The 14,460-nt window shown below is 39.5% G+C and overlaps 2 protein-coding genes across 2 annotated transcripts; both read left to right on the top strand.

Annotated features, from left to right (window-relative positions):
- The first annotated feature begins 410 nt into the window (after nucleotides 1-410).
- smarcd2 (SWI/SNF related, matrix associated, actin dependent regulator of chromatin, subfamily d, member 2) lies at nucleotides 411-9,432 on the top strand. Its single transcript, XM_053341762.1, has 13 exons — nucleotides 411-868; nucleotides 1,929-2,134; nucleotides 3,740-3,782; nucleotides 3,869-3,991; nucleotides 4,267-4,386; nucleotides 5,068-5,163; nucleotides 5,759-5,860; nucleotides 5,962-6,123; nucleotides 6,294-6,391; nucleotides 6,730-6,865; nucleotides 6,980-7,102; nucleotides 7,858-7,959; nucleotides 8,071-9,432. The coding sequence occupies exons 1-13, from the start codon at nucleotides 713-715 to the stop codon at nucleotides 8,122-8,124; spliced, it is 1,521 nt and encodes a 506-aa protein (XP_053197737.1). The 5' UTR covers nucleotides 411-712; the 3' UTR covers nucleotides 8,125-9,432.
- A 636-nt stretch (nucleotides 9,433-10,068) lies between these two features.
- On the top strand, nucleotides 10,069-14,380 carry psmc5 (proteasome 26S subunit, ATPase 5). Its single transcript, XM_053341764.1, has 12 exons — nucleotides 10,069-10,111; nucleotides 11,395-11,466; nucleotides 11,545-11,614; nucleotides 11,709-11,806; nucleotides 11,891-11,947; nucleotides 12,205-12,435; nucleotides 12,783-12,909; nucleotides 13,008-13,198; nucleotides 13,516-13,614; nucleotides 13,708-13,818; nucleotides 13,917-14,003; nucleotides 14,206-14,380. The coding sequence occupies exons 1-12, from the start codon at nucleotides 10,088-10,090 to the stop codon at nucleotides 14,257-14,259; spliced, it is 1,221 nt and encodes a 406-aa protein (XP_053197739.1). The 5' UTR covers nucleotides 10,069-10,087; the 3' UTR covers nucleotides 14,260-14,380.
- The last annotated feature ends 80 nt before the right edge of the window (nucleotides 14,381-14,460 follow it).

Genomic DNA, 14,460 nt, shown 5'->3' with positions numbered 1-14,460 from the left:
GGGGTGTTTGGGGGTGGCAGTTATGATGTGGAAACAATACACAACGTGGATGAAGGCATCAGTTTCCTAAAAATAAAAAAGTACACCTTCACCTTGATAGTTCAACTATGGCTGTTGAAATGACAATTATAATTGAAAAGAGTTATTTCAGACTAAACGGCATGTCCTTTATATCCTCACCATAGACTGCATATGGTTCACACTAAGAGGATCAACGGGTTTTAGGCGAAAGTAACTGTAAATATCGAAATGTCCGATATTCATGAAGGCGTCATTAGGCATTGTGTGTGTAGGCAGTTTGAAGAATACTTGGTATCTCTTTAGACGCTCGGTTTGTCTTAAGTCATGCATTAACATATTTTTCATTAGCCTCACGGCGTAAGAGCTAACTTTATTTGCTGGTGACAGATGTTAAGACATACGGGGCGTTGGAGGAGATGACAAACCACAGAAAACAAGCGGTTGTAGGTGGAGGCAAATCCCGGAACTTGAAACGGTAGAAAAGCGAGCTAACATAAGCTAGCTTTTTGTTGACAGTGTGCTTGCTGTCAAACTGGAGCCTGAGCTCATTTAAACTCGCTGTAGTTGGATAACTTAGTCACTTTCTGACTTGTGGCAGAGACGGCCATTTATCACTTTACTAGACTTGTATTTTCGGGCGACATTTGGTAGCTTAGAGGTCACTTTTTAAAACCACTTGTGGAGCTGGAAGATGGCATCAAGAGGAGGCGGCTTTACGGGTCTTACGATGAATCCAGCTGTGAATCCCATGAATGTTGGTCATTCTGCGGGCATGAGGATGCCAGGAATGCCGCAAGCTCCGGCGGGATACTCCCGGACCATGACCAATGTACCCCAGTACCCCCAGGTTGGTTTTCTGCTTCATCTGTCTTTACTGAGTTAAGTGCGCGAAAGGTTAACACAAGTTAATTCTGCTATAGGTTTTAAGTTTAAATTGGTTGTTTCTTGTAAGCGTAAATGAAGCCCTAAATTTGTGTTTTTACATATGAAATATATAGTTAAAGTAAGTTGCCTGTTAGAGAAAACCAAGTAAGAAAAACTTCACTTCAAAGAAGGTGTGGACCGTACTTCCGCATTTGAAAAAAGGGCAATAATTACTTGCACTAATACATGTAATTACCCAGTTATAGGACGGCTTTGAAATGGTTGTTGGTGGTGTATTTTCAGTAATTTGATGTCTAAACCGAAATTACTATCACAGAGCAAAGCATGTGTCTGAAAGAAAAATCACGTGGTTGCCTTTAGCCTGCTGTCAGTTAGCTTGAAAACAAAAGTAAGTTTGTCATCAACACCATCTGTCATATATTATCCTGGTTTAACCCCCATCTGTAGCATCATGTGGTCCCATATGTGTCAGTTAGTGACATATGGGTTCATATGTTTGCTTTTTCTGTCAGTGGATAGACAACATAAAGTTAGCAGCAATGTTTATTGGCGTTAATAATGATAATAATAATAATGATAATAATAGTAATATTACATTTCCACATGTGAGAAGTAGCTTCTGTCACCGTTAAAGTTTGATAATATACATTAGATCATAAGTAAAATGGTAACCAAGGCTCTATATCCTACTCTCTATCCTCCCAATCTTTTTTTTGACATTAAACCAGTTATCAAATACAACATCAGTTTTCTGTTGTAGACCAGTACGGCAAGACGAAGACATAACAAAATCATCTGCATACAGAATTATTTTTGAAAATCTCAATTTTTCTATTGATTATGCCGCTAATGTGATAATAACCGTGCATTTTATTGTGCATGTACAGAGAAATATCCTATCATGATCCGATCTCTACCAGAAATTTCATTTCACTTTGGTAAATTAATTAATGATTGTCATTTAGTTTGTAATGATGTCATATTTCAAAGTCGTAGCTTCATCTTCTCTCCTTTTTTTCCAGCGCCCAGGGATGCCATCCAGCAGAGTAGGGGGCCCCATGGGGTCAATGGGGGGTCAGCTCCCAGGTCCCTCCTATGGTGGCGGGAACATGTCCATGCGGCCAGGCATGGGGCCTCCATCCATGGATGCCTCAAGGAAGCGGTTCCTTCAGCATCATCATCAACAACAGCAGCAGCAGCAAGAGGCACTGGGAGGCCTAAGACGAGGGTAAACTGCACAAGTTTTTGTGTGAGAGGAGAAGAGAGGGAGGGGAGGAAGAGCTAGTCCTAAATCAGAGAATGGCAGTGCTAGAGATTTTAACATATTCGTCCTTACTTTATTGCCATCTGAGTAGGTCTATGGTTTCTACTGATCATTTTGATTATTGATTAATCCCTCAATTACTTTCTTGGTTAATTAGTTTTTCAGACAATTATGATAAACGCCTGTCACAGTTTTCCAGAGGAGGAGGTGACATCTTCACATTACTTGTCAAAACCCAAAGATATTTAATCTATAAAACAGAGGAAAATTAGAAAAGCTAGAAATTGCCTGCTTAAAAATTACTTAAACAATGAAGTATTTGAATTGTTGCTGATTAATTTCTTGACAGTTGATTAATTGTTTAAACGAGTAACCCTTTCAGCTCTACAGCTGCAAGTGAAAATATTAGCATTACATATCAGAGTCAGTAAGATGTCTTTACAGCATATTCACAAGGATCATGGACTAAAACAGGCTCCTGTGTATAAGAGAAAAGTCCCTTTTTAAACTGGGGGCTTTTCCTGTCTTATTCACAAGATTCTAACAAGCAGGATTAGTTTGACGACTTTACTAATGACATTTTCCTCAGACAGGACTAAAACTACAGCAGGAAAATGAAAGTCAATCTCATTTTTTTAGTTTGTGTAATTTAAACATTTTAAATGAACATAATTATAATGTCCAGAGGGAAAAGTTGAACCATAAAAGCCTTTGAATTGACTTGAAATCATATTTTTATACATAACACTGGGGTTAAATCATCATGTAGTCATGAAATTTCAGTTGGTTAAGTTTTGCCTGTTGTGGCTCATTAACAGAAAAACACCGCTCTGCATTTAGAAAGAGTTTTCCCTCCCCTGTCTGTTTGTCAAATTGCAGCACTGTTAAAAAAGCTCAGATCACACAGACACGAGGATAGGAGTATCTCATGACTGGCCTTTGCTTTCAAAGCAGCAAACAGTAGCGGGTATTTTTGACTTCAGACTGCTCTGTGACGCCACATTCATAAATGTGCTGGGCCATGATGTGAGGCAGATTTAACGGTTTCATCCACAATGAATCTCTTGTGTCTTTAATGTTTGTGAAATGCTCTGTACAGAAGGATTAGTGAGCCACAGTGCTAGAAGCAACATCCTAAATTCTTATTTAAGTACTCAGGAATTAAATTTAGTCATGATGAGGGGGAACTGTATAATTAAATTAACGAAACAAATCGACCTTTATGAAAGTAAGTAGCAGTGATAATTGGCAGCCTGAGGTGCTCATTTCGGGGAACTAATGAAGAGATAGCAGCGGATAGGATTTTGCAATCATGCTATTAAGTTTTCACAAATAATTGATAATCAAATGAAGTGAATATGCTGAATGGTCAGTTCCTTGTGATTTGGTTATTGAAGGTCCTGCTTTTAAAAGGGCTAGTGCTAGATGATGAGTCATAAGCAACATAGCATGTTCCTGTTTTACTAAGATTTTTAGGATTTAGATTGGATACTCTATATATCCCAGAGAAGGTTTATGGTTAGTTATTTGGAAAATCTTCTAATCCATGATCTTTTCCTTGTATTTTAGGGCAAAAAGACGCAAGATGGCTGACAAGGTTCTCCCACAGAGGGTAAGAGGGTTTTAACCCACTGAATCATAAATAATTATAGTTGGCTGTTGTTCCTTAAATCCCACATCCTGCTGTTGTGCCTTTAGATCCGAGACCTGGTCCCAGAGTCCCAAGCCTACATGGACCTCTTGGCTTTTGAGAGGAAACTGGATCAGACCATCGCCCGTAAGCGCATGGAGATACAGGAGGCCATCAAGAAGCCCATTATGGTATGTCTTCATGATAATACATCGTCAGTTTAAAAGGAGAAAGAATATTTTGTGAGACCTTTCAGGCTTTGTGAAATGTTGCCTACTCAAATTTGGATGACTAATTTTATGATTTCAGTGTTTTGTTGAAGAGCTGTCGCCAGCAATCACCAAGCGCTGTTCAAAAAGGCTATTCACTGAATAAATCTGATTTAAATCTTTCATGGTTCACTGTTGTTTGAAAAACAGTTTTCACTGGGATTCCTGATATGTCTGCTTGTTCCTTTATGACACAGCAAAAGCGCAAGCTCAGGATTTACATTTCTAACACGTACACCCCAAGCAAGCCTGATGGTGAGGAGGCGGAGAAGGTGTCCTCCTGGGAATTGCGAGTGGAGGGCAAACTTCTGGAGGAAGTAAGGGAGCAAACACAGTCATTACATTTGAATGTTCTTGCTTTGTTCCACTATCACCCCCAGTGTGGTCTGACTCCAAAGTATTTCAGGCTCTGTTATTGTGTTTCTTCACAGCCACTCAGCTCTGGTTGGCTTGTGTCCTTGGCTCTGACCACGCAACCAGATGTGTGTTTACAGCTCTCCCCCACTCCACCCCACAACTCCCAACACACTCACACACAAGCTCATGCTCTCTTTTGAAACAGGGAATTGAAACCACTGGCCGTTACATACCATGAGCTTACATGCCTCCCCTCCCTCCATCAACTCATTGTGTCATCTGGGCCACATGAAGGAGGATTTTTTCCCCCCCTTTCTTCCCTGTTAATTTTTTCTCCTTTGCCATGTTGGTTCAGGCATGTGTAGGAGTCTTTTACGCAGAGGAACAAAAAAAGAAGGGGATGTGAGGGAAGGAGTGAAAGGGGTCATGTTGTGCAAACACGTTTTGACAGGGCTGGGGAGAGGGCGGGGGTGCAACAGCTTTTTCTAGTTGTCTACAGTTTTGTGCTTCGCCACCCCTGATGTGGTCAGAGCTAAACAATGCAGCTGCACAGGCTGACACAGCACAAAAAGAAGACATAGATAGATGGCAATGTTGTTGTTCTGCCTTTTCACACTCCTTTATGCACTTTGTATTCCTAGCCCGGCAAGCAGAAGAGGAAGTTCTCATCTTTTTTCAAGAGCCTGGTGATCGAGCTTGATAAGGAGCTCTATGGACCTGACAACCACTTAGTCGAGGTATGACATAATTTTAAAGGCATTTGATGCAACCACCTTGGGATATGTCAGGCACACAGACACTAAAATTTCGTGAGATTGCTTTTAGTTCACCACCCCCAGTCCGCTTTTCAGCTGTGGTCACAAAGTGGAGTTCAGCTGGAATCATTCAAGCTTTGGAAGCAATCCTCTCTGAGTGTGTTTGACAGTGCAGGGGGGGGGGGTGGTTGTTGAGAGATCTTGGACCACGTTTCGTCCAACAAACTTGTGTGACTTATGTTTGAATTCATCTCACAGTTAAGGCTCAACTAGCCCTATTTTATGCTCCTTCGTATTTTTCATCATCCTCTAGAGTCCAATTCAGATAACTTGAGTATCTCACGCACAAAAGCAGCAGTGTGGAGCGATTGCACAATTTCATACTGTCAGTGAATGAGTTCATGTGCTTGTGTTTGATATACACTAAGATAAGCTATCTCTATCTGTTAACTTTTGATCTGTCACAATCGAGGAAGCAATATAGGGTGGGATGTGGGGGGTCAGAATGCTTAATTTCATCGCCACGTTTCAGTTAAGAGAGTTTTCATTCTACATATTTTTACATATTTTTCATCAGTGGCACAGAATGCCCACCACTCAGGAGACAGATGGTTTCCAGGTCAAAAGGCCCGGCGATGTGAATGTCAAATGCACCCTACTGCTCATGCTCGACCACCAGGTATGCATGCATGCACACACCCTTTGCTCGGTTATCGTCAAAAAGTTTTATGTCTGTATGGTACGACTTGCTCAAGCATCTTTCCACCCACACTGTTGCAGCCCCCTCAGTACAAACTGGATCCACGTCTGGCTCGTCTTCTGGGTGTGCACACACAGACACGGGCTAGCATCATGCAAGCTCTTTGGCTCTATATCAAGAACAACAAGCTTCAAGATAGTCATGAGAAGGAGTTCATCAACTGCAACCGCTACTTCAGACAGGTATGATACCTACTGAACTTTGTATCCATATGCTAACTTGAAATGTGCAGCAGACATACATTATATTGTGGGGTTTTTTATGTTTTTTCGCTAGTGGAGAGACAAAGTGTTGCAAAAGTTTGCCCATAATATATCAAACATGTTCTGCTTTCTAACAAAATGTTGAACAGATCTTTGGCTGCTCTCGCATGAGGTTCTCTGAGATTCCCATGAAACTGGCCGGGCTGCTCCAACACCCTGACCCCATCATTATCAATCACATGATTAGGTAAGGGGTGTATGGATTCTTCTCTGTCTGTCTGTGTGTGTGTGTGTGTGTGTGTGTGTGTGTGTGTGTGTGTGTGTGTGTGTGTGTGTGTGTGTGTGTGTGTGTGTGTGTGTGTGTGTTCATGCTGGTCAGTATTGTTAGGACCTCAAATAAAATGAAATTGTATAATCTGTGTAAGCCTATGTACTTTCAAAGATTCAAGTTTTTGCCTTTGAGCTTTGATTTTCAAATACAGTGCATTTGTAGAAGCTGTTACTCAGTTTGCAGTCAACATCATGTCTTCCTTTTTTAATTCAATCCAATCTCTGGCATGCTGTCTTTGTGTCCTTTTTGAGCAGTGTGGACCCCACAGATCAGAAGAAGACAGCCTGCTATGACATTGATGTGGAGGTGGATGACCCCCTGAAGGGCCAAATGAACAGTTTCTTGTCCTCTACAACCAACCAGCAGGAAATTGCTGCGCTGGAGATGAAGGTAAGGCCTGGCAGTTGATCAGTGATGCCTGCAACTTACTGAGTTTTAGGAGAATAGTTACAAAAGAAAAAAAAAGTTAGCAAAAGCCTTTTCATATATTGTTTGTATTCACAGATACACGAGACAATTGAGTACATTAATCAGCTGAAGACTGAGAGAGACTTTATGCTGAGCTTCAGCAATAATCCACAGGACTTCATTCAGGACTGGCTGAAGTCTCAGAGCAGGGATCTGAAGGTAAACATCACCTCTGACTACTAACAATGTGCCTTTTAATGACATCCCATAACAAGTTCTTATAGTATGTCATAATCTGCTCCTTCTTTTACCCATTTTATTGATATGCAGATGCTCTAGTTGAGAATGATTTATTCAAGTATTGCAAAATGATTCAGTTGGATCACAGGTCATCAGTCTTTTCCTCCACTTTAAGTCAAGATTTCTGCTGTATCATTATCACAGTCCTCACAAATACCTTTATATTTGCTTACATAAGTGTTAAAGTGTTTTGGTTTCCCAAGTTTGAAGAGTTACTTCTTTTTTTTTTAATGCTATGATTTTGATGTGGATTTAACTAGATTTAGTAATACATACTCTTAAATACAACTATATTATACTCAATGTGGTTAGTAATATGTGGCCATATTCCTTGCCCATATGATACACCTAAGCTCCTGGAGAGTCTGAGCTAACACAAACTGAGTGAATGGACATATTTAATTGCAGCTTCAGTAATGAGATGAAATCATTTATTTTACAGCCTTGTTTGCTCAAACTAGATTCAATTAGCTGAGTCTCTTGTCTGCTAAATGAATTGATAAGTTGTAAAGACCTCAGTGCTGCCATAGTAAGTTGACAATATATAAGAAATTATAAGGCTATAAGAAAAAATGATTATTTGATCTTTTCATGTGGCCGTTTTGAGTTAACTTTTCTGTATTTGTGAAATAGTTGTTTCTCATGTTTCCAATGTTTCATTTCTTTTTCATCAGTTGATGACAGATGTGACTGGGAACCCAGAGGAGGAGAGGAGGACTGAGTTCTACCAGGCGCCCTGGGTGCCAGAGGCAGTGGGCAGATATGTTTACTCCAAAGTAAGTAAATAAAGAGCGTAATGCACTCCTAAACAATTTTCAGTACATGGTGCATACTCATCACAAGGTGTTACTGCTATAATATACACTGACACCATCCTGTCTTTGCAGGTGCAGCAGAGAAGACAAGAGTTGGAGCAGGTTTTGGGTATCCGACTCACCTAAAAATAATTCTCAGAGGTTTACTCTTCACATGTTCATGTCTGCTTTATTAAAATTGGAAATAGCTTGAAGAAAACAAGCTAACGTTGCAGCTCAGATGTTTACAAAGCCATCCTCACCGATATGGTATGAGATACCAGCTTCTAAGTGAAATACATATCTCTGTTGTACCATAGATAATTATTCTAATGTCAACACAGTGTATGGGACCAAAGTGATGATTTACATGGTCTTAATAATATGTTTGCCTTGTATTTTCTTTTATTTTGAGCCTGTTCAAATAATCATTGCCTTGTTTTTTCCAAAATGTTTCTTGGTACAATATGCTTAAAGTGTTTAAGCATGGGTGCTGTCTTGGTTCTTTCACCGTCAGTTTGTACAGTTTGTATGCTAATTAGAAAAGGTGTCTGTTTACCTCCACGTTTGAAAGCCATACCCTCAAGATAGGAACTATACCGGATGTGTGGTAATGTCTCAGCAAGCAAGAATTTGGAGGCATGGTAGGATTCAGTATATCAATCCAAATTTTATATCCATACTAAAAACATTTTACACCGGAAATATATCTTTAATTTTCAAAAATACAGTTTGGATTGTATACTCAAAAAAGGAAAGTAATTCTTCAGTTGTTTTATGACGTGGAACTGATAAGGAGCTTTGTGCCAACAATAATTTTAGTTTGGGTGCTGTTGTTTTTCTAATTGTGTATATATATCAGTTGAAATGAAACATGTCTTTACTGTGTTGAACCAGGATTTCCTGGAAAGCTCTGCTTTGGGAAAAATTGAGCTCTTTGTTTTGTACAAGGACATTAGTCCAATCTGTCCAGTTGTAATTCACCAGCTTTTTTTGTACTTCTTGAATGTTTACATGCTGTTTTCATTTGTTATATGACGTGCTTCATTGTTTTGATGCCAAGAATGGGGATTATGGTGGGAATTTTGGGTTGAAGAGTTCTTCTTGGAAGAACACAGTAGATCCACACCTCCCAAGAAGGTTAACTGGTGTTGATAAAATAGGAATGCAAATGCAGTGTGTCACTAAACGGGACACCAAATTGTTGTGTATAGTTTATCATTTCATGAGTTAACTTTTTTCAAAAATGCTATTTTGTAATGAATTTCTTAAAACATTCCATGTTAACATATATCCCTGTGCCAAATCTGTTTTGTGAAGAAGGCACTTAGAATTTGATAAATGTTGCTGTCTTTTTTGTACAGCCACTTTGTAAAATATCTGCATGTTGTGTATCATCAATCAAAGGCCTTTATCTTTTATACATTTGGAGTATTTTTCACAATAAACATACTTACAAATGTGTGTTATACTGTATTTATCTGCACCCAATTACAACTATTTTATCCAAAATAAAATCAGAATATAAAACCATCTTCTTATTTCTATCATATGATGGAAACACTACTAAAATTAAATTATACTGTACGTTTTCTCAGCTAATCTTTTCTTATTTAGATAGAAGGTAGAGCAGCTGTGTGGCAACAGTAACCTGAGGTTATGCCATGAGTGTACATGTTTGGGCTGGTTGAAGAGCTCAGGTGGTCCTGAGCAGTTTCAACAGGTGGCTGGTTTTACTTGTCTCAAACAGTTGAGGCGTGTTTACCACTCCTCAAATAACCGCAGCCAAGCCAAATGACACCCTAACGTAAACTGCACTCTTCACAGACTGGCTCAGGTTGTAAGATGACACTGGCTCAAAGCACATTTCTGTCCAAAGATTGACACTGAAGTAAATTCGCTAAAAAATGGTGTTTGTCTTAAAGGTTTGATTCTCAGTTAGGTAAAGTTACAGTAGAAAGGGTGAAAAGTAGTCCGAGCAAAAAATAATTTGTAATTCATAAGAAGGACTGTAGGTGGCGATGTGAGCGTTCATATAATTAAAACAAAGCCACGAAGAAAAAGTCTGCCGGAAATAAGCGTATTCTCAAGCGGATGCAGAAAATTCAAGATGGAGGTGGACGGAATTGATCATGTAGGTGGCTTTTTTCTACCGTTTTGTCGACTTTATTGATAGAATAGCAGTTAAACGTCGCATCTGTGTCTTTCTGGCGAATATTTTATGTAAACTAGTTGTGAGATGAAATGGCTGTGCGACCGTGATGCTTATATTGAAGTGTCACTTCATTCATAACAATGACTGTGTGGATGCTGCCGGTTTGCTGTCTCATTGTAGCTAAAACCTAGCTAGAGCTAACCCGAGTTAGCAACTTCGAATGATTGGAAGCAGTCTTATCTATTTTATCTCATGTGTTTACACAGTACACGTTTGCTAAATACAACAAAATATTACTAATAGTTTGGTTTGAGGATTACCATCCACAATAAGCGTTATGACTGGTTAATGTTATAAAGATCGATAAATGCGAAAGATAGACAGGTGACGTTAGTGTTAAATTGTACCGTAATTACATTGTTGCTCAAACTGCTACTGGGTAACAGTATATGTCAGACATTGAGTATAACTTCATGTTAAGCATTAGTTTGAATAAACTTAGATTAGTATTATATAAATCAACATTTTCTGACCGTGTGAATGAAGCTATTTAAGCCGACAATGGTATTCAGATTGCACTGCCTATTAAACTGGTGGTCCGTTTCCCCTAACCTTAACCTGCTCCTAACCATATCCCTAACACCAACCAGTACCTTCTAAGGTGCTGGTTGAGACATAAAATTGTTGATATTGCACTCATTTTTCTGTAGACTGATCAGCTGCAAATAGATGGTTCATTATAGTAGAGTTATATATAATATATATTATTTATAGGTTACAATGGTTTTACTAGTCCAGCCTACTTGAGATCTAATTGGAATGTATGTGGCCTTTGAACCATTATATACTTACCTATGATAATCACATGAAAATTTGTTAGCAGCACATCCCTAGGTCAGGGATAAGGTTGGGTGCAGGTTAAGTGATGGGGAAACTGACGGACTTCAACACAACACCGGAAATAAGAGGGTTGAAGATTATTCTGTTCTTTGCTTGGATGTGAGTGGGATGGAAATGATGTCGACTGTCAGATTTATAAAGGCAACCTGATACCCACTGCAGGGCCTAATGTAACTGTAACATTACAGAGGCCCTCTTTTTTTCTGGCATTTTTAGACCACACACAACTAATTGAAAAATATTATAATCACAAGTTGAAGCTGTACACTGTGCTAATATTATATGACTCTCTTGAAAGAATTAGAAGTCATTAAATGCTCCTGATGACTGTCCTTAATGCTTGTTAATGCTTTCTTTGGCAGATGGAGATGGGGGAGAGTAAAGGTGGTTCAGGTCTCCGGCAGTACTACTTGTCAAAGATAGAAGAGTTACAGGTAAGAAAATAATGAATGTATAAACTTTCAGCCAATGATCTGATGCCTGTCAAACCTAAACAATTGTTTCCTTAATAGCTGACAGTGAATGAAAAGAGTCAGAATCTCAGACGTCTGCAGGCACAAAGGAATGAGCTCAATGCTAAAGGTATACACAGCTTTATTACATCGTCACATCAAATTAAGCTGTACAGAAATTGTCCTCATTGGTGGAAATACTGAACATCTTGTTTTTTTGTCAGTGCGTCTCCTTCGTGAGGAACTGCAGTTACTACAGGAGCAGGGATCCTATGTAGGAGAAGTGGTTAGGGTCATGGACAAAAAGAAAGTGCTGGTCAAGGTATGCTGTTTTTTAATGATTTTTAAACTATATTTTGATCACTGATTTTTAGCTTACATTAACAACTCTCCCTATGGTTTTCAGGTGCATCCAGAAGGAAAATTTGTCGTGGATGTGGACAAGAACATTGACATCAATGATGTAAATATAACTTTTGTAAACTCAAACATTGTTGCAAATCAGGGTGTTTCAAATTATAGTTTTCTCATTGTTATGTTACAGAAGATCACTGAACAATTACAATGCAAACATGACTAACAAACACATTTCAGTTTCACAACAACAGACAAACAAACATACAACAAAAATACATTCCTTAACATCAGGATGGACGCTATGAAGGGAATGATTCTTTAAAAGTTTGGACCAGGTTTATTAAATGTGTCGCTCCTGCACAGGTGACTCCAAATTGCCGTGTGGCTCTTCGCAACGACAGCTACACCCTGCACAAGATCCTGCCTAACAAGGTGGACCCTCTGGTGTCCCTCATGATGGTGGAAAAGGTGCCAGACTCCACCTATGAAATGATTGGTGGCCTGGATAAGCAGATCAAGGAGATCAAGGAAGTGATCGAGCTGCCTGTCAAGCACCCAGAGCTGTTTGAGGCTTTAGGCATCGCACAGCCCAAGGTGGGTGATTGACAGGAGAGCCAATAGTGGACAAGATCTGTTTTCATTCGCTGGTGTAGTACTATTGACAGAATAGGTTCAGGTTCAAATACAAAAGTGTGATCCATAAACTGATAGGGAGATATTTGGGCTGGGAATTAGCTGTATGTTCAACTTGGATTTTTGTTTATTTAATATTTTCCAATTAATTTGGTCCATTAAACCCCTTCTGAACTTGTAACATAAACTGTGTAAAGCTAAAATTAGGCTGTAGATTTAATTTTTAAAGAATTTGGAGAAACAAAGACAACTTATATTTTTTCCATCAGTGAGATTCTGATGACTGATTTTTCTATGTGTGTTTGCAGGGTGTGCTGCTGTACGGTCCCCCAGGCACAGGGAAGACCTTGCTGGCCAGAGCTGTGGCCCACCACACTGACTGTACCTTCATCAGGGTGTCTGGCTCCGAGCTGGTGCAGAAGTTCATTGGAGAGGGTGAGCTTTTCTGTCTTTTGGAGCTGTAGTCAATTCATTCCCCATTTTTGTTTCAATTTTTAATTCAAATATGCGATTCCTCCCTCTCTCGCCCCCAGGTGCTCGTATGGTGCGAGAGCTGTTCGTCATGGCTAGAGAGCATGCTCCCTCCATCATCTTCATGGATGAGATTGACTCCATTGGCTCGTCTCGCCTGGAGGGGGGCTCAGGTGGCGACAGCGAGGTGCAGAGGACAATGTTGGAGCTGCTTAATCAGCTGGATGGATTTGAGGCAACCAAGAACATCAAGGTATCACACAGTGGAAGAATTGCTTGTTGTCTTTTCGATCACCAGGACTTTTCACACTTTTTATTATCAAGGAAAATCAAACATGATGTGCTTTTCAATGTTTTGTATAGTTAATCCGCATATCATTGTGTAATTTTAGTGTGGTTTTATAGTATGAACAGGACAGCTCTTCATTAATCATTAAATGTGTTCTCAATGTATGAATAATCACCAACAGGGTTTATTTGTATATCTTGAATTATTTAAGTTCTCTTTTCCATTAGAATATTGTGTGTTCTTCATAATAATTTGACTAATTAGCTTTCTGTCCATGAAAGGTTATCATGGCCACCAACCGTATTGACATTCTGGACTCAGCTCTCCTCAGGCCAGGCAGGATCGACAGGAAAATTGAGTTTCCCCCTCCAAATGAGGAGGTAGGTACTTGCTATGCTAAGCATGTTGGTTGAAATGTTTGTTGCAGGAAAACAATCAGTTCACGTACATGCGTTGTAATTGTGTTTCACCAGGCCCGTCTTGACATCCTGAAGATCCACTCCAGAAAGATGAACCTGACACGTGGCATTAACCTTAGGAAGATCGCAGAGCTGATGCCTGGAGCCTCTGGTGCCGAGGTTAAGGTGAGAAATGTTCCACTGAATGATAGCCCCTCGGTGGTGAATGCAATTGTACACCGCTGACCTTTTTTTATTTAATTTGCTTGTGCTTGTATGTTCAGGGTGTTTGTACAGAGGCAGGGATGTACGCTCTGAGAGAAAGGAGAGTTCATGTCACCCAGGAGGACTTTGAGATGGCTGTGGCAAAGGTATGTAATAACTAAATGTAGTGTTTTCTGGGTCTGAATGTTGTTTTCTCTACTTACTCATATCATCTGAGAAAATATTTAACCATTAAACTAATCCCCCACCTAAGACTCATATTTATGATGAGTTTCATTATTATACTTCCATAATGACTGTTTCTACCATTACCTGCCTATTAAGACTGTTCCCCGTTCTCTTCACCAGGTGATGCAGAAAGACAGCGAGAAGAACATGTCGATCAAGAAACTGTGGAAGTAAAAGGCCTTCTGTTTTCTTGCACACAGCGCAACCACATATGTATATTTTCCTGCTTTTGTTTATGGTTTGGTTTATAATTGTTACATAAGTCCTTCTAAAATAAATGGTTTTCCCCAATTAATACTGGCTGACTCACTTCTCAGTTAAATAGATATTATCAGCAATAACAATCACTTGAAGTCAGGTAACCGTAACAAACAC

This window comes from Scomber japonicus, chromosome 20, assembly GCF_027409825.1.
Source record: "Scomber japonicus isolate fScoJap1 chromosome 20, fScoJap1.pri, whole genome shotgun sequence".
Classification (NCBI taxonomy): domain Eukaryota; kingdom Metazoa; phylum Chordata; class Actinopteri; order Scombriformes; family Scombridae; genus Scomber; species Scomber japonicus.
Note: the sequence above shows the minus strand (reverse complement) of the source record. Positions and strands in the feature narration are given on the sequence as shown.

What these genes read in the sequence shown, in the direction of transcription:
- smarcd2 (XM_053341762.1), top strand. Translation starts at nt 713, where the DNA reads ATGGCATCAAGAGGAGGCGGCTTTACGGGTCTTACGATGAATCCAGCT. An exon ending in GCAACCGCTACTTCAGACAG is followed by an intron (nt 6,124 to 6,293) that starts GTATGATACCTA and finishes AATGTTGAACAG; the next exon opens with ATCTTTGGCTGCTCTCGCAT. An exon ending in CTCAGAGCAGGGATCTGAAG is followed by an intron (nt 7,103 to 7,857) that starts GTAAACATCACC and finishes CTTTTTCATCAG; the next exon opens with TTGATGACAGATGTGACTGG.
- psmc5 (XM_053341764.1), top strand. Translation starts at nt 10,088, where the DNA reads ATGGAGGTGGACGGAATTGATCAT. An exon ending in TTCCCCCTCCAAATGAGGAG is followed by an intron (nt 13,615 to 13,707) that starts GTAGGTACTTGC and finishes GTGTTTCACCAG; the next exon opens with GCCCGTCTTGACATCCTGAA. An exon ending in CCTCTGGTGCCGAGGTTAAG is followed by an intron (nt 13,819 to 13,916) that starts GTGAGAAATGTT and finishes TTGTATGTTCAG; the next exon opens with GGTGTTTGTACAGAGGCAGG.